General features: G+C 37.9%; 1 protein-coding gene and 1 long non-coding RNA gene across 2 annotated transcripts in view; one reads left to right on the top strand and one right to left on the bottom strand.

The window, feature by feature from the left end:
• Positions 1-25,000, bottom strand: part of LOC135211641 (uncharacterized) — a 97,262-nt gene that overhangs the window by 50,867 nt on the left and 21,395 nt on the right. The gene's annotated exons all lie outside the window — the stretch shown is intronic.
• On the top strand, positions 170-5,796 carry LOC135210867 (uncharacterized). Its single transcript, XM_064243773.1, has 2 exons — positions 170-1,711; positions 2,136-5,796. The coding sequence occupies exon 1, from the start codon at positions 331-333 to the stop codon at positions 631-633; it is 303 nt and encodes a 100-aa protein (XP_064099843.1). The 5' UTR covers positions 170-330; the 3' UTR covers positions 634-1,711; positions 2,136-5,796.

Genomic DNA, 25,000 nt, shown 5'->3' with positions numbered 1-25,000 from the left:
TGCCTACTCGGCCGTGGCTCCTCCCACGGCGTGACGCGATTCGCCGAACCGATCTGTCTTGAGCTTTTGATTGGCTGAAAACTTCAAATTCGGAGTTCTCATTGGGAGACCTGTATCCTTGTTGCGTAGGGGACGGGCGGGAGTAGGAGGACGGGTCACTGCGAACTGAGAACTCCCAGACCCAGCGGTCTCCCGTACGTACACTTTTCAGACCGACATTATTATCGTGTTGTCTGGTCCGAGTGCCGCACGTCACAGCGCCGTCCTCCTTGAGTTACCGTCACTCTAGCTGCCCAACGAACTTGACCACCCAAGCAACGAGTCGCAACCATGAAGGCGCAGGTCTGTGAGTCTGCCGTGAACACCTTGCCCCCCATCAGGAGCGGGAAAGTGTCCAAGTCAAGGGAGGAGGATTTCGAGGTGTCTATTTACCTGGATAAATTGAGACACCTTCTGCCAGGTGGATCGGCCAGGGGCAAGCCCGCGGTCGAAAAGAAGCTGAACCGACTCGAAGTCATCGAGAGTGTGATCCAGTACATCAGCGAACTGCAGGACGTCTTGGACATCGACGTCCACGAAAGAGAAATGGACATTTTAGAGTACGAGACCAAAAGCATCACTCTGGCAGCGTGAGTGAAAGAGTGAATACTAATAATAATAAAAAGACTACTATTAATTGTTAAGAGTCACCTGGCGCCCCTTTCAAGCAGTTACTAAAATAGAAACAATGAAAAACTTCCAGTTCAAAAGACGGGTTTTTGTATTTGCATCCGTTACGAAGAATGAAAAGGTTTGTGAAATATCAAAATTGAAAGCTAATTTGTCTCTGAAAGTTTAGAGTTGAAAATTCCTATCCAGTGCGTTTCGTAAGATTTACTTTCCCAATTGCCGTTGCAAAGTCAGTCAGAAGATTTCCAGGTCTGCTCAGCCGATGCAAGCGTGGGCTAGTTGCAGGTCTGTTCAACTGATGCAAAAGTAGGCTGGTCAAGGTCTGGTCCAGCGGTGCGAGAGGAGACTTCCAGGTCTGTTCTTCACTTAGGTGCCAAGTGTAACCTTTCCAGGTTAGTTCAGCAGGTTGTCAGAAAAGCCTTTCCAGACCGTCCAACACCTGTTGCTGTGACCTCGCAGCGGCAACGCCAACAGCCACAATCACCTTCTCCCCCTCCTCCCGCCCCTCCGGGTCGTCTAAGGACACCAGGAAGAATTCAATCAACTTCAGGGACTCCTACCTCCGGAACCCCTGGGGCGTATTACCCCTCCCCCCCTCTGCGAATCTGGAATCTGAAAAATTCTTATCTGGGAAAAGTTGTTTTACAATCCTTTATAAGTCGTGAAACTGACGTGCTGTTGGTGGACGAACCCATTGGTGAACTCAAATTGTATTATTATTTTATATATATAGTTCCTATAGTCATGTAACATTGTACGGAAAGAAAGGGAAAAAAAGTACTTCCAAACCTGTGAAACGATTGCAACTGGAAGTCGTATACCATTTTTGTTGAATAAATCTGTCTCTGAGCAGAATTAATAGATGAAGAAACTATGCACTCATTAGCTACGAAGAGTACAACAAATAATTATATTTTGTGTCCCTCTGCTTACTGCTGCTCCCCTTGCGAGGCAACCGGCTTAGGCCCACTCCAGAGGCTTTGTGAAGTTTACAGTCCTCCTCTGTCTTAAACGGATGAAGGTCTCTTTATGTACTTATCAGGTAATTGATCGCATTTCAGTTCTATATATTATTATTTTGAAAGATGTTCAGTTATCCCTCTGTTGTCCTTGTTGCATTATTTTTCTTCTCTGAGTTTTACTATAATTCAGATTACCTTTCATGCATCTTTTAATTTTTCCATGCTTAAATGGTTAATTGAAAAACTAAATTGATTTCAGTCAGCTATTTATTTGGGAATCTGTTCTTTTCAATTCAGTTTTGCCATACTCAAATTTTAATAAAATACCAGTGTCTAACTGAAATGTAGTGTGAAATTTAACTCTTTACAGTATAAGGTTTACGTAAAAAGATTGATAAATATTCCATAAATTCTACTTTTACGAAAGAAACTGATTACTTCATAAAAATACTTACTTCATATGCTCATAACTGATAAAACCCATTTTTTTCCTTTGTTCTTTAGGCTGTGAACGAGATGAGATTGGAAACAGAACGTGCTGCTAACAACCTTCAGTGATGACAATCTTCAAACATGATTCCCTTCCCCCATTCACTTCCGAAAGTTTGGATCGATAATATGCAGCTATTCCTCATGTGGATCATGACTCGGTGAAGGCATGTTCCGCGTACTGTGGTCACGTGATACTAATAGTGTCTTAAGTTCAAAATTTTTGTGTAATAAGTGTGCTTGCATGTATGAATGCCCAGTTCTGAGTCATTTTCACATAATTGTTACATGAAAGTTTCTCATATTTTTTTTTTCTCGTCAATTATTATCATTTGTGACCATTCCCGGTGCTTTTATAAGACTAAGGTTTCCCAGTGTAAGTTTCCACGTAATCAACCAGTAATGACATGGCTGGAATGAAAATTGACAAAGAGATGGGGAGAAACGAGAGCAGTTAGTTGCAATATCAGATGATGATGGCCTTTTGTAAAACGATGGCCTGTTCAAAGAGTATCCGATTTTACAAGAGAGAGAGAGAGAACTTTTGCAGCAAGTCTTTGGCAAAGGAGATGGCTGTTGCCGTGTTCCGTCTTGAGCTCAGCTCGAGCTACCAGTCTCAGCTGTCTCTCCCCTTCCCCCTCCCATTCCCCACCCTCCCTCTTACCAGCACCATCCTCCTCCCATACGAAAATGCCCTGCGGGGCACCTTCATGGCTGTAACAGGTGTATCCCCCCATCCCGTAATACCCACAAGGGTATATCCTCCCAAGCCCCAAAGGCCCACGCCAGTGTCCATTTATGGATATCGGGACCCTTCCTCCGAGGAGTACGACTGGGGGATACTCTGAGCGTCAGCTTCGGTTTTCCAGTTCTTTTTATTTCGTCTAGATTAACGACACAGGCAGTTGGCTCAGAACGTGAAACATCCATCCTTTCGTATCCGCAAAATAATCCAACTTTTCGTTATGGGATTAGGTTTTGCTTGCTTCATTTGATATAAACATTAGCGATAGCTTTGTAATTTCAGAATAGCTGGTTCTTTTCCACAACTGAATAATTCAATAACTGCAGGATTGGTTAAATCATTGATACAAACACACCAACACTGCTCGATTTATTCTATATATTAAAATTACTGTCTTGTAAGATTGAGTCCCAGTGATAATATCTCTCTCTCTTCCACATTATGCCGTGGTGTGGTGGCGTGTTGGGTACTTGGGCATCTCGGCTCTGACCATCGTGCTTTCACTTCATACCATCGTCATGCACCAGTACCCACAGCCTCCCCATCACGCTTATACCTGGTTTCGGAGAGATGGGGGACTTGGCAAGATGGGGTTGGGGAGCGCCTCTCTCTCTCTCTCTCTCTCTCTCTCTCCTCCCAGCGAACGACTAGGGGAGATGCGTTCAGTAAGGCAGAAACGAGGCCTGAAAACCGTACACTCGAAACACTTCTTGTAAAACGGATCGCTTTTGGACAAAGTAGTAAAGTCTTGCGATCTGTTCCGGGGACGAATGTATGATTATGTATCCGTTACTTTAAAAACAATATATTACGCTAGATATAATCTTGTCAGAGCTATCTCCCCAACCGTCGTTTTCTCCTTGTCATGGTAACTTGCTGGACGCATCCTCTCGCCTTTGTGGTGGAGATTGTGAAAGTATTTTCGAGCCTTCGAAGCAGAACAGAAATGGGCCTTTTTCGTTGTCTATCCTTTGAGAGTCATTAGGAACTCTACAAATTCTTGGGCGGCAATGTTTATGTAGTTACTTTTTGAAAATCGGACAAATTAAGTTGTAAGAGTTTCAAAATTCTTAATTAAATTACTTCTCCCTCTCTGGCATTAAGGAAATTTGTTATCAGGAAAGTGAAGTATGTATGTGTGTATGTATGTATCTTTGGAATGAATTCTTCATCATAAGGGAGAAACGGTAGCTATTGGATGTAAGAGGGTGTATGTCGCCTATATAAAAAGAATATATTTTGAAACAGCTAAGTAGGAAAATTGTTACAAACGCCATACAGTTCAAACAACTGAGTGTTGCCCACACTGGCGTAGAGTCGGTTCTAAGCCATTTCGCAAGGTGCTTTGCTCTGTGCCTGGTTCCATTTATTTTTATATTATATATGTGTATTTTCTAGAGTTACTTTAATGGGAAGTTTATGATAACACCAAACACTGGTGTAAGATGTCATTTTTTTACTAGTGGCGTTTGCTTTGTTTAATTAGTTAAATTATATATATAAACATTTGTTTTACAATTAAATTTTTCACTGGTAAATTTTTTTCTGGATAACTATTATTGCTATTTATCGTTATGCATTTATGATTATGTTCTGGCCAGAGAACACTTTTCGTATTCTCTGTTAAAGTTGGAATATTAGTCAAATTGTAGCGTAATACTTGTAATGTAATACGTGTTATACGAAATTTTATTGAGAGAAATTGTATTGTAGTGAGGGACGTTTGAAATGACGAAACGTTTTTTCTCTTGCAGATAACGAAGTGTAACTTGAAGTAATTATGACTTGTGAAATGATAAAATCTTAAGAAGCATTGTAACTCTTGGTATCAATTTTGAGTAGCATAAAGTAATTTTTTTTAACCGTGTAAAATGAAGTAGCAGCTTGTGCTGGTGGAAGCTTCTATCTTAAATTATGTGTTTTAAAATAAGAAATATGAGTTGTGTCATTTTGATGAATTATTGGTAGATTTCAATGGTGTTTAATATATTTATTTTTATAACATTCTTTTCATGGTAATTTCCATTTATTGTTTACAAGACAAGGGAAAGTTTTGTATTAAATGCGGTGTGTTTTAGCAAATCTTGGCAGGCATTATTACGCAATTATGATGTAGATTAGTCATTTGTATGCAAAACTGATGAAAGAAACAAAAAAAACGTTTAGCAGACAAAATAGTTGTGAATAATTTTAGTAGAATCCTTCATGTTAAGTGGAAAATAATGAGTGGAAGTACTGAGAGACATTTTTCAGAATGTAATTCAGCAAATCAAGACGTAGTACTATAAATCAGTCAGCAAAGCCTCGGAGTAAATGTGAACTTTGGACGGTGAAGTGTAGCGCGACTGAATTATTAGGCTTAAGGTGACCTGAGTTCGGGTAAACTGTCTCTCGCATTTTGTAATTAGTTTACATGCAATGCAGTGGTTTGTCTTTTCTCTGACAGGTAGATTGTCCTAACATGTATCTAAGTTATACATTTCCTATATAGCTTCGTCTCTGCTACGTGCCTACTGTGCAACTCTCAGTTTTAACAAGGCAGGAAAATCAGCTTGAAAGCCCTGCTTATTATCTTCCTTAATCTACTTAAATCTAATAAGGTCAAATGACGATAACATTATCTACCTGGCGATGTCAGACTAGTAATTTGTTTTCCATATGTGGTTGGACGACTGGGGCACCTGATGATAGAAACTGGCGCTATCTTTTTAAGATCATCTGCATCTGGCAACATCCTATAGCATAAGCTGCAATTTGGTTGGCTCCGCTTGAAGGATTAGCCAACCGTGGGGGTTCTTATTGCGAGAGAGGTTCCAGCCAGTCTTTTTTTTATGTTTTTATTAACGATTCCTGTGATAGCCCCAGTTCAAAAGTCCGTTAATGTTGCTGAACTGAATGTATATTTATTGTAATTAAAGATTTTTTTTATAATTGGATTTTCTGTAACCTTATATGTATTATGGTCATGCTTTTAACCTGTATTTTTATTGAAAGAAACGAAAATTTGATTCGAATGCAAGAGAAATTGTGTAACAGACGTGATTTCAGTCCTGACCTTAACCCAATTTTTAAGTTCTGAAAGGTAACTTCAGAGTTAGACATTCTCATCTCATTAACTAATCAGAGAGTTCAGGGAAGTTTCATATATTGTGCTATGATTTATTATATTGGCCATCTTAAATCCTGAACAATTGCTAGAAATTATTTTTACATCATCAAATCAACATCAAGGTTTGGAAGGTTAATGGGTTCCGCTGATAATTCCCAAGATTCAAGTTCTGGAAAGTTTACGAGGTACAATCGATTTCCTTTACCAGTATGAAATCTGAAAAGCACTTTCCAAGTCTTGAAAAGTTTTGAAATAACAAAATTTCGTTCATTAAAGCTTGCAAATTTCAAAAGCCTTATGAACTTCCCTTTAAATAGTGATGGAAAATTCTGTTCTGCTTTCAGAACCTTAACAATTTTCAAATTTACAGAGATTGTGAGCTTTGTTTCCGAAAAACATCTCAAAATGCTATATCTGGAATTCACCGACAAAAACAGATTGAGTATCCTTCAAGTATTTTCCCTAAGTTGATGGATGCTTTGTATATCCAGTGTCAAAACTCGTGAAGAGAAGAAATGGGAAATAAAAATGACAAGAACGAAGAAAGAAAACTGATTCCCGTCTTTGACAGAACCATGAATAAATAAACCACATTGATGTGGTTTGTGAAGAATTGCTGAAGGTAATAAACTCAGCAACCACATTTCCTGACTAATATCCAAAAACACATCATAAATGAAGGGCAATAAAGTTAATGTATGATACAAATTATACTCGTATTACGAAGTGTTAAATACACCTTAGGTAAATCAAGTGTAAATCCCTTCAGGAGAAGGATGGAAATCTCACTAAAAAATAACAATAATAAAGTAAAATGAAAATCATGTCTTGATGAGACCACAGGCAACCTATAACTAATTGTCAAAGGGCATATAGTTATACTTGGTGTTTCGGCACCGTCTACGACTCCAGGTTATATAAAGCAACTTGAATAAGTAACTTCGTCCATTTGGGCGCCATATAACAACTTGAAATATAATCTTTAAAAAGCTTGAATATTATAACTGTTTAGCAATAAGAAACAGCAATGAACGATTGTTTTCGCTTTAATGTTGCACAAGGAAATACTTTCCCTAACTTCCTAAGGCATTGGATTTCTTATTTTGCTCATCTTTACCTCGGCCAAAAAAAAAATTAAATGTTCTTGTAAACTTGTAAAAGGTGAAGGAATGGTAATTTTTCTAACACATTGAAAGCATTGTATTTCCATTATTAGTGAGAGGTTTCCTAGCCAGAACAAAAACAGCTAAACACTAAAGCCTAAGCATACTACATGACAAGTCACCCAGCCTATAGTCCTATACAAACACTTTCCAGCAATCTTCACTTTGATCTTCCGTCCCTCATGAGAAGATTTAAGAAAGGGTAAGATCTCTCATTTGTCATTCCTCCTTTTTTATTTGTTTATGTCGCGGTTGTGAAGATCAGAGCATTTGGTTGTCTGCCACTACAGCATCAGCATTAAAAGTCCTTACTTTATTCCTTGGAGAATGAGATTCACTAGCGTCCCTGCGGCCCCGAGCTGCAACCCCTTTCATTCCTTTTACTGCACCTCCATCCATATCCTCTTTCTTCCATCTGACTTTCCACCCTCTTCTAACAGTTGTTTCATAATGCAACTACGAGGTTTTCCTCCTGTTACACCTTTCAAACCTCATTTACTTTTAATTTTCTTTTCAGCGATGAATGACCTCACAGGTCCCAGCGCTTGACATCAGGCCTAAGTCTAATATTCCATTTCCAAAGACGTCTACTGGATGCTAAGAAATATCATGAAAACGACAAGCAACGAAGCCTCTCCTTCTTAAACCTTTCGTAAGGATTCGGATTTAGATAACGAATGAAATATTCTAGAATCTAAAGACCTAAAAAGTAAAGAGAACTAAGTAATTGTTATACAATTCCTAACGATGGACATGGAAAGAAGAATAGGCTTATTCTTGTTCTTAAATACTATTTTTAAAATCAGGCAACCCAAATACCTGTCACGTTGTCCTTCAGACAAGGAAAAATTCATTATATATACTGATCGATATATATATATATATATATATATATATATATATATATATATATCTATATATATATATATATATATATAATATACAGATAAACAAACATTTTTATATACGTATGAATGAATAATTATACATCCACACACATATATATATATGTAATATGTATATATATATATATATATATATATATATATATATATATATATATATATATATATATATATATATATATATGATAATTATCACATCGAACCGTGATCCATTTATATATCAATTCAAGCTACAAATGTCCTTAATATCTAAATTCACTTTACCTCCCAAATGATATATTTTCATATATGTACCGAAGGGGAATTTTTTAATTGATAATAATTCGTCCCCCCATGGGATCGAACCACCGTCCAAGTGGACGGGGACCAAAATCAGGACAGTCAGTGACGCTATCCAATCAGCCAACAGAGACGCTATAAGTTCATATCGATTCTGACCTTACAAATCACCCTCGATCTGGATGCTTTCGTAATTAGAATCGATATGGAACCCAGTCTACCATGTTGGCCAATTCGAGCGTTTGACAGCACGTAGCCTTTTGTTATGAATAATTATCACATCGAACCGTGATCCATTTATATATCAATTCAAGCTACAAATGTCCTTTAATATCTAAATTCACTTTACCTCCCAAATGATATATTTTCATATATGTACCGAAGGGGAATTTTTTAATTGATAATAATTTCGTCCCCCCATGGGATCGAACCACCGTCCAAGTGGACGGGGACGAAATCAGGACAGTCAGTGACGCTATCCAATCAGCCAACAGAGACGCTATAAGTTCATATCGATTCTGACCTTACAAATCACCCTCGATCTGGATGCTTTCGTAATTAGAATCGATATGGAACCCCGTCTACCATGTTGGCCAATTCGAGCGTTTGACAGCACGTAGCCTTTTGTTATGAATAATTATCACATCGAACCGTGATCCATTTATATATCAATTCAAGCTACAAATGTCCTTTAATATCTAAATTCACTTCATAACAAAAGGCTACGTGCTGTCAAACGCTCGAATTGGCCAACATGGTAGACGGGGTTCCATATCGATTCTAATTACGAAAGCATCCAGATCGAGGGTGATTTGTAAGGTCAGAATCGATATGAACTTATAGCGTCTCTGTTGGCTGATTGGATAGCGTCACTGACTGTCCTGATTTCGTCCCCGTCCACTTGGACGGTGGTTCGATCCCATGGGGGGACGAAATTATTATCAATTAAAAAATTCCCCTTCGGTACATATATGAAAATATATCATTTGGGAGGTAAAGTGAATTTAGATATTAAAGGACATTTGTAGCTTGAATTGATATATAAATGGATCACGGTTCGATGTGATAATTATTCATAACAAAAGGCTACGTGCTGTCAAACGCTCGAATTGGCCAACATGGTAGACGGGGTTCCATATCGATTCTAATTACGAAAGCATCCAGATCGAGGGTGATTTGTAAGGTCAGAATCGATATGAACTTATAGCGTCTCTGTTGGCTGATTGGATAGCGTCACTGACTGTCCTGATTTCGTCCCCGTCCACTTGGACGGTGGTTTCGATCCCATGGGGGACGAAATTATTATCAATTAAAAAATTCCCCTTCGGTACATAGGTATGAAAATATATCATTTGGGAGGTAAAGTGAATTTGTATATTAGGACATTTGTAAAGCTTGAATTGATATATAATGATCACGGTTCGATGTGATATTGTATTCATAACAGGCTACGTGCTGTCAAACGCTCGAATTGGCCACATGGTGACGGGGTCCTTATATCGATTCTAATTACGAAGCATCCAGATCGAGGGTGATTTGTAAGGTCAGATCGATATGAACTTATAGCGTCTCTGTTGGCTGATTGGATAGCGTCCACTGACTGTCCTGATTTCGTCCCCGTCCACTTGGACGGTGGTTCGATCCATGGGGGGACGAAATTATTATCAATTAAAAAAATTCCCCTTCGGTACATATATGACATATCATTTGTGAGGTAAGTGAATTTATGATATTAAAAGGTACAATTTGTAGCTTTGAATTGATATAATAATGGATGGATGCCCTGGTTTCGATTTGTGAATAAGTTATTCATAACAAAAGGCTACGTGGGCTGTCAAACGCTCGAAGTTGGGCCAACATGGTAGTAACTGGGGTTCCATATCGATTCTAATTACGCAAAGCAATCCAGATCGAGGGTTGATTTGTAAGGTCAGAATCGAATATGAACCTTATTAGGCGGCTCCTCGGTTGGCTGATTGAATAGCGGATCACTGACCTGTCCTGAGTTTCGTCCCCGTCCGACTTGGACGGTGGTTCGATCCCATGGGGGGGACGAAACTTATTATCAATTAAAAAAAATTCCCCTTGTCGGTAGCACTTATGTAAAATAATTATATCATTTTGGAGGTAAAGTGAATTTGAGATATTAAAGGACTTTATTTTGTAGCTTGAAATTGATATAGTAAATGGATACGGGTTTCGATGTGATAATTTATTCATAACAAAAGGTCTAACGTGCTGTCGAAAAACTCAAGTCGAATTTGGCCAACATGGCGTAGACGGGGTTTTACCATCTCCGATTCTAATTAACGAAAGCATCCAGATCGAGGGGTGATTTGTAAGGTCCAGAATCGATATGCAACTTATAGCGTTCCTCTGTGGGCTGATTTGGATGCGTTCACTGAACTGTCCTGATTTTCGTCCCCGTCCACTTGGCACGTTGGTTTCGATGCCCATGGGGGGACGAAAGTTAGTTAATCCAATTAAAAAAAATTTCCCCCTTCGGTACATATATGAAAATATAATCATTTGGGGGAGTAAAGTGAATTTTAGATATTAAACGGACATTTGTCGCTTGAATTGTCATAATCAAATGGTAAATCATCGGTTCGATGTGATAATTATTGCATAACAAAAGGGCTCAACGTTGCTGTCAAAAACGCTCGAATTGGCCGCAACATGGTAGACGGGGTTTCCAGATTCGGATTCTAATTACGAAAGCCATCCAGATCGAGGGTGATTTGTAAGGTCAAAGAATCGGGGGATATGAAGGGCTTGTAATAGCGTCTCTGTTGGCTGAATTTGGATAAGCGTCCCCACTGACTTATCCCTGATTTGTCCGGTCCCCGTCCACTTGACCGGTGGTTTCGAAATACCCTTGTTGGGGGACGAAATTATTTCAATTCAATTAAAAAATTCCCCCCTTCGGTACATATATGAAAATATATCATTTGGAGGTTAAAGTGAATTTAGATATTAAAGGACATTTGTAGCTTGAATTGATATATGTATATATATATATTATCTATATATATATATATATATATATATCTATATAATATATTTATTATCATATATATATATATCCCTATGTTTATAGGTTGATAGAGAGAGAGAGAGAGAGAGAGAGAGAGAGAGAGAGAGAGAAGAATCCTACCACAGCACCTCTTCTTACGACAGGCGATGTGACAATCAGTCCAGATGAACCTGGTGTCCTTGGGTGGGTAGCATAAGGAGATAAGGTGACCAGAGACACCTCTACGTCCTAAGCTCTAAGGATATGTGTGAGCAGAATAGAGGGATAATGAACTTACGGAAAATATAAAATCAGGAATCAATATTCTCCTTGAATTTTAATACTTATTTTATCAATATGTCCAGTTTATTATATTATTATTAATTATATTATTATTATTATTATTATTTTATTATTATTATTATGTCTCATTCTTCCTGTATTTCTTTTTATCTCGTCTTACTTCTTCCTAATGAACACCATATTCTTTGGAAGCTTGAAGTTCAAGTTAATGGCCCCTATGTGCTGGTTCCATATGAATAGGCATCATCTTCTTAAAAATGATTAATAATAAAATAATAATAATAATAATAATAATAATAATAATAATAATAATAATAATAATAATAATAATAATAATAATAATAATAATAACAATAACAATAATAATAATAATAATAATATCAGTGGAGAGGTTCCCGCTGAAATAAATTAATGACTAACCTACACAATATCCCTCAGTAGGAAAGTAAATATAATTTTACGATGATCAATACCTTTCTGCAAGTGATTTTTGAAATCAAATCCTCCCTCTCTCCCCAAGCAAATACATTTTTGAATATATTTCGAACACTGACCTCCCTTGCAGGATGCCGACATCGAACGTTGAAGTAACCCAAAGAGATTCTCTCGGATGGAAGCGTAACTAAAAATGATTTCATTTGATATGAATTTAATGAAGATAATTCTACTTCTCGCAAAGATACCGAGGAGGATCTCGTTATATTCGAAGGTAACAATGGAGGTCGTTGTATCAATGTCAATGTGATTAGTGATGATTTTGTTCAGGTGGGAAGGTAACGAGGGAGATTTTATTTAATCTTGAGGTAACGAGCGTCATTTGCTGATTGTGATGGTAATGAGATTTCATTTTACTGCGTGAAGGTTACGAAGGATAATAATTTACTAATGTGAAGGGGATCACGATGATAACGATGATAATGATGTTGATGTTCTAAAGGGTCCACAATAATACAAAGTGTAAAAAGTCCGTGTATAATTTTGAAGACTTTACAGAGCAGAAATGTAATGATTTCTGATCAGTAAAGTCTTCAAAATTATACACGGACTTTTAACACTTTGTATTATTGTGGACCCTTTAGAACATTATATATACTCTCGTGATAGAGAGTTTTTCCCTACAATGATGTTGATGATTGTTCTGACATAAAGAGAGGGAGAGGCATCCATCTCAAGAATAAAGTAAATAATGATTTCAATGGGCAAAAGAAGTAGCAGGAAGGTTACAGTAAAGTAGTACGACAGTTAATGGCGGCTTCCTTAAAAAAATAATAAAATAAAATAAAAAACTATAGACTCAATACGAGTTGTATAAAAAGATTTGACATAAAACATAACTCAGAATCATCCCTGGATTCCCACGACTCAGTAAGGGGTAGTTAGTGCTGCCAGTGCACCTCATTTGGTGCACTTTAAGGATTACCAGAGGGTGTTTCCTCTCAGTTCCATCTTTAGATTCTTGAACTTCATCTTTATTTTCTGGCTCTATTTACCTTGTTCACCAACTCCTCCAAATTCCTTTTTAGTTTCTTTTTCTGTTCGCCCTCACATCTTAAAAACTACTGAGGCTAGAGGGCTTCAAATTGGTATGTTGATCATCCACCCTCCAATCATCAAACATACTAAATTGCAGCCCTCTATCCTCAGGAGTTATTATTTTATTTATAGTTAAAGTTAGCCATGATCGTGCGTCAGGCACCACTGTAGGTGCCAGCAACACAGGTCCCACCGGGCCGTGGATTAAAGTTTCATGGACCGTGGCTGAGGGTTTCATATGGGATTATACGCTGAACAGAACCCACGATTGCGCCGAAGACACTCTGGCTCAATTTTTACTTGTTTCTTAACTGCTGAATGACAGGGAGTGTCCCAGCGCTTGACTTGGCAGCCAAAATTTGATAAAGCTGAACAGATTCCCACAAAAACATTCGGTGCCTTTGACCTCACAGGATGTGTAAATAAACACAGGACAAAACCGATCACCAAAAAGATTGGAGTAGCGAAGAATTATGGAAAAAGTTTTTAAAATTTAGCAGAGTTTCTTTGTCGGTGTAGCCTACATTTCGCAAAAGATCGTGTGAGAATAGATTATCATCAGATGAAAGGCAAAGATAGGGAAAAGCGAAACATTACGAAACTTGAATGGAAAGAATTTGAGGATAGAGGAAGAAGATAGGAAGGAGGAACTATTAAATTTCCAATTATCAGAAGGATATCCGCAATTTAGCAACTATATAAGTAAGTGTCTTCCGAAATATGTAATTTTTAATGAAACTTTAAAAAGAGAGAAAACAAGAAAGAGAAAGAGATAAGAAAGAAAGATGTTAATTTTTTCAGAAAAAAAAATTGAAATTCGTCGTCTTCGTAGATTAATCATTGCACATATTATTAACTAACATCTCCCGGAATATTTAGTCGTTATAAAAGGCACTTTTATTCTTAATGTCTAATTAGCTGTTAAATAGAAATATTGAGTTTTTTTTTACTTTTCTCTTAAGGAAGATTATGAAATTGGAATACTTCATTTGCTGCCTCATAATAAAAAAAGCATGAAACCAAGGTATATTTCCTTATTCTTGCAGCATAAAGAAGCACAAGAATGAGGAATAATTCATTACTTGCTATTTGTCTTACTTAGAAACATGAAAAAATAAAAATATATGAGAATTTATTAAATACTTCCTAACTTGCCATTTATTGTTAAGTAAAAAAATGCAAATTTTTTACCTAACAATAAATTACTTTTCCTGTCTCTGAAAATGAAAAATGAAAATGTTGAATAGCTCCTTATCAGTTAGCTTTCCATTACGGAAACAATGAATATATGAAATGTTTTCTTACTGATGTAGCTTTATAAACACGCATCTCAACAAAACAAGAAGTATTTCAACAGGGAAAGTAGATACGATTGCCGTCAGGAAACACGTCTTCTAATTACCACGGGAGATATTAGTTAAATCACATTCAAACAGCAGCGCAACATATTACGAGCGCTAATTGATATTATGACGAAAAAAAACAAGCACTGCATTCATAGCTTTAATATAGGTTTGGGAGACACCATAAAGATCTATCTGTATTTGTACCAGTCTCCTTAACGACTCCCAGTCACAAAAGACCCCCATTTAAATGCTCAGCTGATAGGGACATGCATTTATGCATAAGGCTGGGCGTAATAAAAGGACACGGCCGCTTAGAGACGTATACAGTGTTGTTGCAGTTTATATTTTCAAGTCTCTCTCTCTCTCTCTCTCTCTCTCTCTCTCTCTCTCTCTCTTCTTTTTTTCTTTTTTTTCTTTTTTTTTTTTTTGGCTCGGAAATATACATGCTTTTACGTGCCAAGGGTAAACGTTTTGAGTAAATTGTTTATGACTGAAGAAACCGAGTCACGACAGCTGACATTTATAGGTGGTTAACAGAACTTTATATATAGATTTTTTTGGCATTATGCCAAGCACTGGGGCAACTAAGGCCATTCAGCGCTGAAATGGAAACTGGCAGTAAAAGATTTGAAAGGTGTTACAGGAGGAAAACCTCGCAATTGCACTGTGAAATAATTGTTAGGAGAGGGTGGACAGTAAGATGGAAGAAAGAGAATATGAACGGAGGTATAGTAGCATGAATGAAAGTATTTGCAGCTAAGGGCCGAAGGGACGCTGCAAAGAACCTTAAGTAATACCTACATTGCACCGAATGAAGCGCATTGACGGCACTTCCCCCTACGGGGGTTAACAGAACAGAACTCAGTAATTGCATATAGCAGAATACTTATATTACCTGAATCTTTTGTCTTGGAGCGAAGGTAATTATAATTAATGAATTCTGAGATAAGAAAGCGGAATCATCGCAGTGACAGAATAGTCCATATTAAGAGAAAGTGAGGATATGATTTTCTAGAAATTAATCTTATCGACTGAATCGCTCTTTACTGACTATTGCAAAAGATTAAGTCAAAGAGAAATTAGAAATTGCACTTTAATACAAAGAACTGATTGTTTAAAAACTAGAGGAAAATATACATTCCAGAATAAATTAACTCTGAATATTTTTTGGAGTAAGAGGAAACTTATACGAGGAAGCAAATTCTAATATTATTCTCAGAATGCCTGTTTGAAATCATCGTCCAGCAACCAGCTTTTCTCTAAGAAACATTCCTGGTGATGGAATACTGTAGGCAACATCTTCATGGTCCTTGGAAAAGTAAATGACCCAGCCAGTTTTCTCTCGACAAGATGTGGCTGAAACACGGATGCTCAGTTGGTGGATTTTTTTTTTTTTTTTTTTTTTTTTTTTTTTTTGTAAATGCCATGGCGTAGGTCACTTTATGTGTCATCTGAATGGGCTTCATTAGTGAATTATGCATGCTAGCTGTGAAGTTTATCACTCGAAGCTAGGGTCAGGTCTAAAGCTATGTACAGACAGGCAGACAGACAGAATATCTCCAATTGTGTACATGTAAGCACGACGATCAACCTTTGTAGCAAGTTTGACCGAAATCCTTTGAGCCATGTAGTAGGTACTACGATGACAAGGAAAGTGTGACGGACAGAAAGACGAACAGACAGATGGAGAGGCCTCATTAAGGGAACTAGAATGTCACTTGATAGGGGCTCCCATTATTCATCCTTCAATTTGTTTCAAACTTTTTTGCATGCATTAACGGTAATTAAAGATATTCCCATGAAAATTTTCAAACAAATTGCTCGAACGAATTGTGAGTTTTTAAAATTATTATACATTTATTCTTGACGTTTTCAAACCTTAATAAAATCTGTCAAATTTATTTACATATAATTTTTCTTCCTTAATTTATAGCGTTCCCCACTATCTTCATTTCTCACCGATATTTTTAATATTGGCGATAATAATAGCGTTATTGTTGATTTTAATATATGTATATATATTTGTTACACCCCCATAATGGAGTATACATGCCAATAATGAAGTCTCTATGAAATTGAACATGTAAACTGATTTCCCAAATTGTCAAAATAAGAGATAAACATTTATTGGTTTAAAGGAAAATTTATATGGTTAATATTAAATTAATCAAAAGAGCCATTTATAAATCGTGTATGATTCCGTAATTAGTATCTGTAGATCACAGTCGTTTCAGAACTCCCATTGATGGTCACAAAATTTCATGTGGCAATCCATCAAGAACTCCACTTTTCAGTCAAGAAATGTTTATAACAGCATGAATTTTACGGCTATCATTCGAGAACGCTCCTCATACCAGTCAATTAATGACTACGTGCGGAAATCAGTCAGTGGCTCCATACAACAGTCAGTTAACGGATTCGTGTGACAGTCCGTCAAAAACACCAGCAGGACAGTCAATGAAATTGTAAGATAGACAAGAGATCCGTTTAGCATTCGGTCAACCAGAAACTTCGGCAACAGCCACAGAATTCATGTGACACTTCTCCAAAAACTCGGCATGAAGTCAGCACTACTACCTATAAGGAAGTCAAGGGCTCCCTATAAAAGTCAGGCGGATGTCATCAACAGTCCGCACCACTTTCCGAAGCACCTTTTTAACATAGTTTGCGGACGTTACAGGCATCAGATTACCCAGGTGGTCTCTTGCTTATAATCCCCAGGGGATCGGCGTCTTCCCGAGTGCATAATCCCGAGCTTTAGAAATCAACAGGGAAGCTTCAAACTGGAGGTTGTTGTATTCATTTTTATACATCATTGCCTCTCGCGCTCTATATCTGTATTCATTCTCTCGGTCGAGATCTGAGGCTTACATGGATTGGTGGATTGGCTGTGAATAAATGTTACTAGCAAATGGGGCATAAGTAATCACTAGGTGTGCGCGTTTCTCTCATTTTTTCGGACTTCGGTTTGTTCTTCCTATTTACGTTCAACTCTGTCTTCTTCTCTCTCCTCTTAATCTTTCTTTCTTTTTTAATCTCTGAATCTCTCTCTCTCTCTCTCTCTCTCTCTCTCTCTCTCTCACGCGCTCGAAAAACGTCACCAATTAATCCTCCATATCTCGCATCACTCTGTCAGTCTGTCTGATGTCAACGTAACTAATCGCATAATTAAAATTAACTGAATTATGGTTCCTCAGTATGTCAGAGATAAACTTTTCAATGGTCCTTATATAGGCTTAGGGAGAGCTTGACAGGCGCTGATGGGCCCTAAAATAACACAGGTTTTGCCTAAAATAGATTGGAAGGTCTTGTCATTGTAGCAGACATTTAATCGCTACGCCACTGAAACAATAGATCACGAAATGACCTAGGCGAACCTGAATGAGGCCATGTGATCCGAATGACGTAGGTATACCTGAATGAGGTCATGGGCACCGAATAACTAAGTTGGAGTCTAAATTCTAATAACTACGATATAGAATGAGGTCATTGAAACCTACTGACCTAAGCTGACTCATCAACAGATACAAGCGACGTAAAGACGAGATAAAGGAAAAAGGAAATTCAAAAGATAAAAGGTATTTCAGGCTCAGAATCTCAAGGGATTATGGACGATCAGACGTCACCTAAGCGATAAATTAAAAACTAAAAATGATGAGATAAAACATTAAACACAAACAGCAGAAATGTAAATGAAGAGATAATACAGAAGAATCTTAGATATAAACGATTGATGAAATAGCAAGAAGTTTGAGCATGGAAAAAATTAAAAGGAAATGAAAAAGCGAAGATTCTCTGCAGAGAAAAGGAATGATGAGCAAAAAAAAAAAACAATTCTAAGGAAAAAGAGATAAGATTCCAAATGAGAAAGAGAGGTGTCCAAAAGAATCAAAGAAAGAAAAGAAACGTAACTAAAAGAAAAAACTAAAAAAAAAAATACAAGATTCAATAACAGACCGTTATGATGTGCAAACGAAAGTAGACACAAACAAAAAGATAATTACAAAGAAAAGTAAGAAAAAGAGAGAAATACTAGTTCACCCAATATAAAACTAGAGATAACGGAACAGCAAAAAATATGTAGCAGACAAATAACACCGCAAATACCACGCTGCAAAATAAACGACAGATAACTTGACAGAAAATAATCAGAGAGAAATTCGAAGCGAAGAAAAGCGTCCGTCCCTCTCACAGCTTGAGCTGCAACGTCTCCCCCAATAAAACACGCCTCCCGATCATTCTAAGCGGTCCGTTGAGGAGCCAAAATAAATCCATCCTTTTAATGAGGTCTTGTGGTAACGTGAAGAGACGCCATGTTTAGCGACGAGTGAAAACCAAGACCTTTATCACCCCGAGGCCAAATCTTTCGTAGCACTTGAAGTCTGATGTAATGGACACCCTCCATCCCTGCCTCCCTCCCTCCCTCTTCTATTTGCGGATACTTTCCGGGCTAAGAGAGAGAGAGAGAGAGAGAGAGAGAGAGAGAGAGAGAGAGAGAGCAGCCTTTGCAACTTTGGAGCTTCTTCAGTGCTGGGATAGAAGTAAGCCAGTGAATTAGTTGAACTTTTTTATGTGGAGAACGAAACAGAGAAAATCAAGAGAGAGAGAGAGAGAGAGAGAGAGAGAGAGAGAGAGAGAGAGAGAGAGAGAGAGAGAGAGAGCGAGAGAGACATTTGAGAGAGAGAGAGAGCCTTTTTTGCAACGGGAAAAAGAGTTTCTTTTAGTGCTGGGATAAAAGTAAGCAAGTGAATTAGTTGAACTTTTTTTATGTGGAGAACGAAACAGAGAAAATCAAGAGAGACAGAGAGAGAGAGAGATTATTCAGTGCTGGGATAGAAGTAAACTAGTGAATTAGTTGAGTTTTTTTTAAGTGGAAAAGGAAACAGAGAGAGAGAGAGAGAAAGAGAGAGAGAGAGAGAGAGAGAGAGAGACATCCTATGCAACTTTGGAGCTTTTTCAGTGCGGGGATAGAAGTAAGCCAGTGAATTAGTTGAGCTTTTTTGAAGTGGATAAAGGAAGTAGAGAGAGAGAGAGAGAGAGAGAGAGAGAGAGAGAGAGAGCCTCTTCACCTTCGGGACTTGAGCGGCGGGATAGAAATGAGCCAGTGACTCGTCTGGGCAAGAAAAGTGCCGTTTTTTTTTTTTAATGGATAATGGCAACAGAGGAAATTAAATAGAGCTTCTAAGCTAATCAAAGTATGAAATGAGAACAACAGATTTTAGTTACGAGTATGATTAACGTGTGTATACACCAGCCCAAGAACAAAGAATCAAGGTATAATACAAGAATGAAAAAATACCAGAGGACACTCATTTACTCATTTACTCTTAAGACGATCAGTTAACTCCTTTGTATTATGTTAAGAATATCAGTTTCAGCACAATGGGGTGTGCTTAACCCATGTGCTGGGTGAGTGACGAGCGGGAGACGCCGCTTTAAAAGCAAGGGACTGAAAGATAGAAATTGAAAAGTAAAAAAAAAAAAAGAAAAAAAACAGATTACCCTTGCTAATCGCTCGTTCGGACTATTCGAGCAGAAGTGGGGCATTAGGGATCGCCCAGCATAATAATTCAAACTTAAATAGGCAGGGTTGTGGGGAGAGGGCATGCCCATCTGCTGCTGATGTCATAATGTAATAAAGGTTTTAAAAATGCTTTTTTTTTTTTTTTTTTAAAGAAGTATCAGCAGTAAGGCCTGTGTTTTATTTTTTTTTTTATCTTTTAATAGGATGATTTGACATCGTTGTTGACTTTTTCGTATAACTTTTTTTCATATAAGTATTTACTTTGAAACTTCGTGATCTTTTTGTCATTATAATGAGCTCTTCTCTAAAAGGAATTTTAACCTAATTATTATAAAAGAAAAAAAAAATACCGAAACATTTCAAACTTGAATTTTCACGCTATCGCTAGTAACTATTATCATAGATAATGTACTTAGAATATTAAATATTATAAAGACAAGCGAATAATGCCGTTACCTTGATACTGAACAAGTAAAAACTGAGACAGTAGGAGTGAAATATACATTGACCCTTCACTCTATGGCATCCTTAAACAAACTGCATACAACAGAGAAAAAGATTACGCCCAAGAATCTGTGTTACAGACAAAGCCATGATTATCGCGGTATAAAGACATTTAATGCAACCAATGATTAATCTTCAGATGATGAAAAGCTGTCCTGAATTAACCGAAGTACTGGATTTAGCTCGAAGAGGCTAAGAGCATCGACAAAAATTACCGGACTTGAACGAGAATTACTGACATTCTTTCATTTCTCTTCTAAATCTTCGAACATCTTGTGCAGAATAGGAACAAGGAAATGTATACAGCCGGGTTTCAAACTTATTTATAAATGTCAATTGGACGTACCTGTATAATCCTAGCGACCAAGTATTATCGTTTGATAACATGGCTACTTAGAAATCAATCGCAATGAAACAAATTTAGCTGCATTCTCTTAATTTCAGAAAAGACCGAGATCTTACAGAACTTGGAAATGAAAGGGTTATTTATCACTTACAGATGACATGAAGCATTATTTCAAAGCAATGTTTCTATTTTGGGGAATTTTACAAATATAATTTCTGACATTTTTAAGGTACATTCACCCAGGGACACTGAAGTTGAAAATTTTCAATGATCCATTTTTTTATTGATTAAATAAGGTGGCGTCACAGAATCGACTTGATGTCGATTACAGAACCTCAGGAATTTTGGAACTACATCATAAGCTCAGTAAGACACACCCCTCCCCGCAACATTTCCTCACAACGCAAACACACGGAGGCTCCTTATCTGAATCCAGTCACACCTTACCAGCCATGAGACCTACTTTTTGCGTAACCCTCCTGACAAACCGGCAAACAAACAAAACACGCCAGACGACCGAGAAAAAACAGCCTCCTTTGCTGGGTGAATCTAATTACGAGCTAGAGCGCTGTCAGACTGATTACTAGACGTTTAATAAGGAGGCTAATGTATACCAATCTGGATTATGTTAATTGGAAGTTCTGCAGCATTAGGGAGCGAGAGTAATAAGGATATTGCTCTTTGGGTTGCAAGCTACCTTGCTTCTTTTTCTCAATCTTATTATGATCATTACTTTGGGTTGCAAGGCCAAATGGTCATGATTCCTAATATACAGCTTTTCTGCCGTATGAAAATACTGCACTTCTTCTATTTCTTTTCTGTGAGTTGGGTCTCTATGATAAAGAAAAGCTTGTAAAATATGACATTCAAGTTTTTATCGAGTGTAATGGAATGCCCTTTTATTCAATAAATTCAACTTTACTTATCTAGTAAGTTATCTAGTACCGTATATCAACTTTTATGATGCTCAGTGCTCTGATTTTCTTATCTTTTATTCTTCCTATCCTCTTCATTATCATTAGTATGTCTGTGATAACCCTCCGCTACCTTCAGCTATTTAAAGTTTTGTTTCGCTCTCTCTCTCTCTCTCTCTCTCTCTTATCCTCCGTCTTCATATTTAGCTGTTCTTATCAGTTTTCGCTCACTTCAATATACTGCGTCAATTTTTATTCTGTTATTTTTCTGTCTCCCATTGTTGAAGCATTCCTTGAATTTCGCTGACTTCACTCCTTATGGTTATTCCTGTCAGATTTCCCTCTCATCAGTTTCTCACAACCAGAAATCGTTTATACGTTATTCATCTGTTCTCACCCCATTATCATCACCAATTTTCTCACCTGCTATTCTTCTTCCCTGTTTATATTCGAAATACTCTTTTTTCATCTCTGCAATCTCAGCTATGGTTTTTGTCAGCATCGGCTTTTTACTTCATTATGGCTCATTCTTTCCCTCACTTTTTATTCCTTCTTTCTTCCTTTATATCGGCCATTCTCCTTCGTCCCCCTTGGGACACCCAGCCGGCCACGGCCGGATTCCCCGTCCCTCCTGCCGCCTGCCTCATTCATCCCGCAAGAGCCCCGAGCGACGCACCTGCGACTCTGCTCTCCGAAAAACGCCTCCTTCAAAAAACGCCCTCGCCAGCCAACCAACAGAAGAGTCTCCGCAACGGTCTCCCGATAGGGTGCGGTCCCGCGCTCCTTCGTGTAACCGTCGCTCACCGGAGTTATTTCAGGAATTGCCTTTCACACACCACACAAGTGCCGCCGCCGCAGCCGCTGACGACACGGCGGCCGCGGTCGCGGCGGAAAGCAGGTGCCTCTAATTGACCGTTGGGCGAGGAACCAAATTTTCGGGGGAAGGGGTTGGCTGGGGTGACTGGAGCTCCCTTGCTGGAGCTGCTGTGGCCTTAGGGACAAGGGTGGGGTCTAAGAGACTTGGCCTGGGACTATAGGGCTGGATGTCAGAGAGGCGGTGGTGGATTGTGGGAGCGAGAGAGAGAGAGAGAGAGAGAGAGAGAGAGAGAGAGACTGGGGTGGACCTTCAAGGAATAGTGACGAAAAATGGGGAACACTCTCTGGGAGAACGTTTTGATTCCCAGTGGGATACGATTGGTAGGGGCAGTTCTCATAGGGGCCGAGGTTCAAAGATGAGACGGCTGAGGACGAGGGTACACCCTATGAGGGTTTAAGAGTCGACCAATAGGGACAAGGATGCGGGGTTGGGTAATGTCTCAAGGATAAGGGTGGGGTTCCTGGGCAAGGTGGGTTGAGGGCAGGGGCAAACAATTAGCTGCAAGGATTCGGGACCCTCTTGGGTCGCCGGCTGTACGGAAATTGAGGGAGAGGAAAATGCAGTGCATGTTAGGGAGTCTGCAGGATATTTCCCTTGACTTGAATTCGTACTTACTGAATTGATCGATTAACAAAGGAAAAGACAAGGGATAAAAGAGTATTGTCTTTTCAGTGCATCAGAACATCGACAGAAAAATATAATATAAATAAGTGGTTATGATATTTTTCCGAAGAGAATTCAGTGGTGAAATGTTATATGGTTGCATCTTTCATTAAAAAGAGCTGATGTAAAAAAAAAAAATCCCTTCAAACTTATATTTTAAAACTGATAAGTGAGGAGATGACAGAAATAATAATCTTCATTTACAGTGTTCATTGTTATTTACAACAAAAAGCGTGAACTTACTCTAACTTAATACATTAACAAAGAAAGCTTATGCTTTTCCTTCATCTATATCGAGCAGAGTACAAGCCATCAGCTTTCTTAGCCAGTTACAAAAAAAAAAAAACAAAGAACGGTTTAAAAAAGAAATACCTGTAAAATTCCCTATGTCTACGAACCATAAGACCTGCTGTCTTCATTAAAGAAAAGAAAACCCTGAAATAAAAAAATAAAAAAAGTAGCCAAAGGAAAAATACGACCAGGGAGAAGATGCAGAATGTAAACAATAGATCGGCTGCTTGACAATTAGAATAAAAGTAAATAAAAGTCCAATGCAGAACTAAAATATCGTTTTCTGGTTAATAACATATAAATCCTTTTTCCGGCCATTTTTTTTATCGATCACTGCTGCCATTCTTTGCTTCGTCCCTCAATTGATTGACATTCAAAGATTGATGTTATTCTAATTCGTTAATTTGTTTGTGACGCAGCTGAATTTACTTATGTTAATTTTACCTCACCGTAGATTGACATCGATGACTTTATTGTTTATTACCTGGTTTTTTCTTCTCACGCTTGCTTTTTTTCTTATAACTTTAACATAACCGACCTCTTCACGTGCTGTACTATACCGCAAGTCGTCCGAACAATAGAGTTAAGCAACGTTGGGTGTGGTCAGTACTGTGATGGGTGACCGACTAGAAATGATAGACATTTTTGGTGCATAAGCCACTGGAATATTCGTGGGATATGTTTTACGTGTTGAAGTTGTTATGACCGAATCATTCTCCATTGCTTTTTTATCGACGTTAATTTCATTGGCTTGGGCGAGTCTGGAGACAATGCGATGCAGATGTAAAAATATTATCACAGCCAAAATTCAATTTATGGCAAAATTAGAGAATGGGAAAATCTGGACATCAAAGGAATATCATACGCGTAAATATGTATGTATGTATGTATGTATATATGTATATATATATATATATATATATATATATGTGTGTGTGTGTGTGTGTGTGTGTGTGTGTGTGCGTGTATGTGCGCGTGTGTGTGTAATATATATTTTATATATATACATATATATATATATATATATATATATAGATATATATATATATATATATATATAGAGAGAGAGAGAGAGAGAGAGAGAGAGAGAGAGAGAGAGAGAGAGAGAGAGAGAGAGAGAGAGTTATAAGGATTAGGATGTCTCAAAGACTTATTAGTCCATCCGAGGAGACATCGTGAGTGAGATAAAGCACAAATTCTAAGAGAGAGAAGCAACGGAAGAGGAGGAGAAATATGAGAAAAGGAAAAAGAGAGAGAGAGGAGGACCAACACAAAAACCTGCTCCTTCGACATGTCTTTCCCCTCCCGCCATCTTTTTTTTTTTTCCTTCGTCGTACAATAAACAATCGATCGACCAACAGG

The sequence above is a fragment of the Macrobrachium nipponense genome, chromosome 4, assembly GCF_015104395.2.
Source record: "Macrobrachium nipponense isolate FS-2020 chromosome 4, ASM1510439v2, whole genome shotgun sequence".
Classification (NCBI taxonomy): Eukaryota; Metazoa; Arthropoda; class Malacostraca; order Decapoda; family Palaemonidae; genus Macrobrachium; species Macrobrachium nipponense.
Note: the sequence above shows the minus strand (reverse complement) of the source record. Positions and strands in the feature narration are given on the sequence as shown.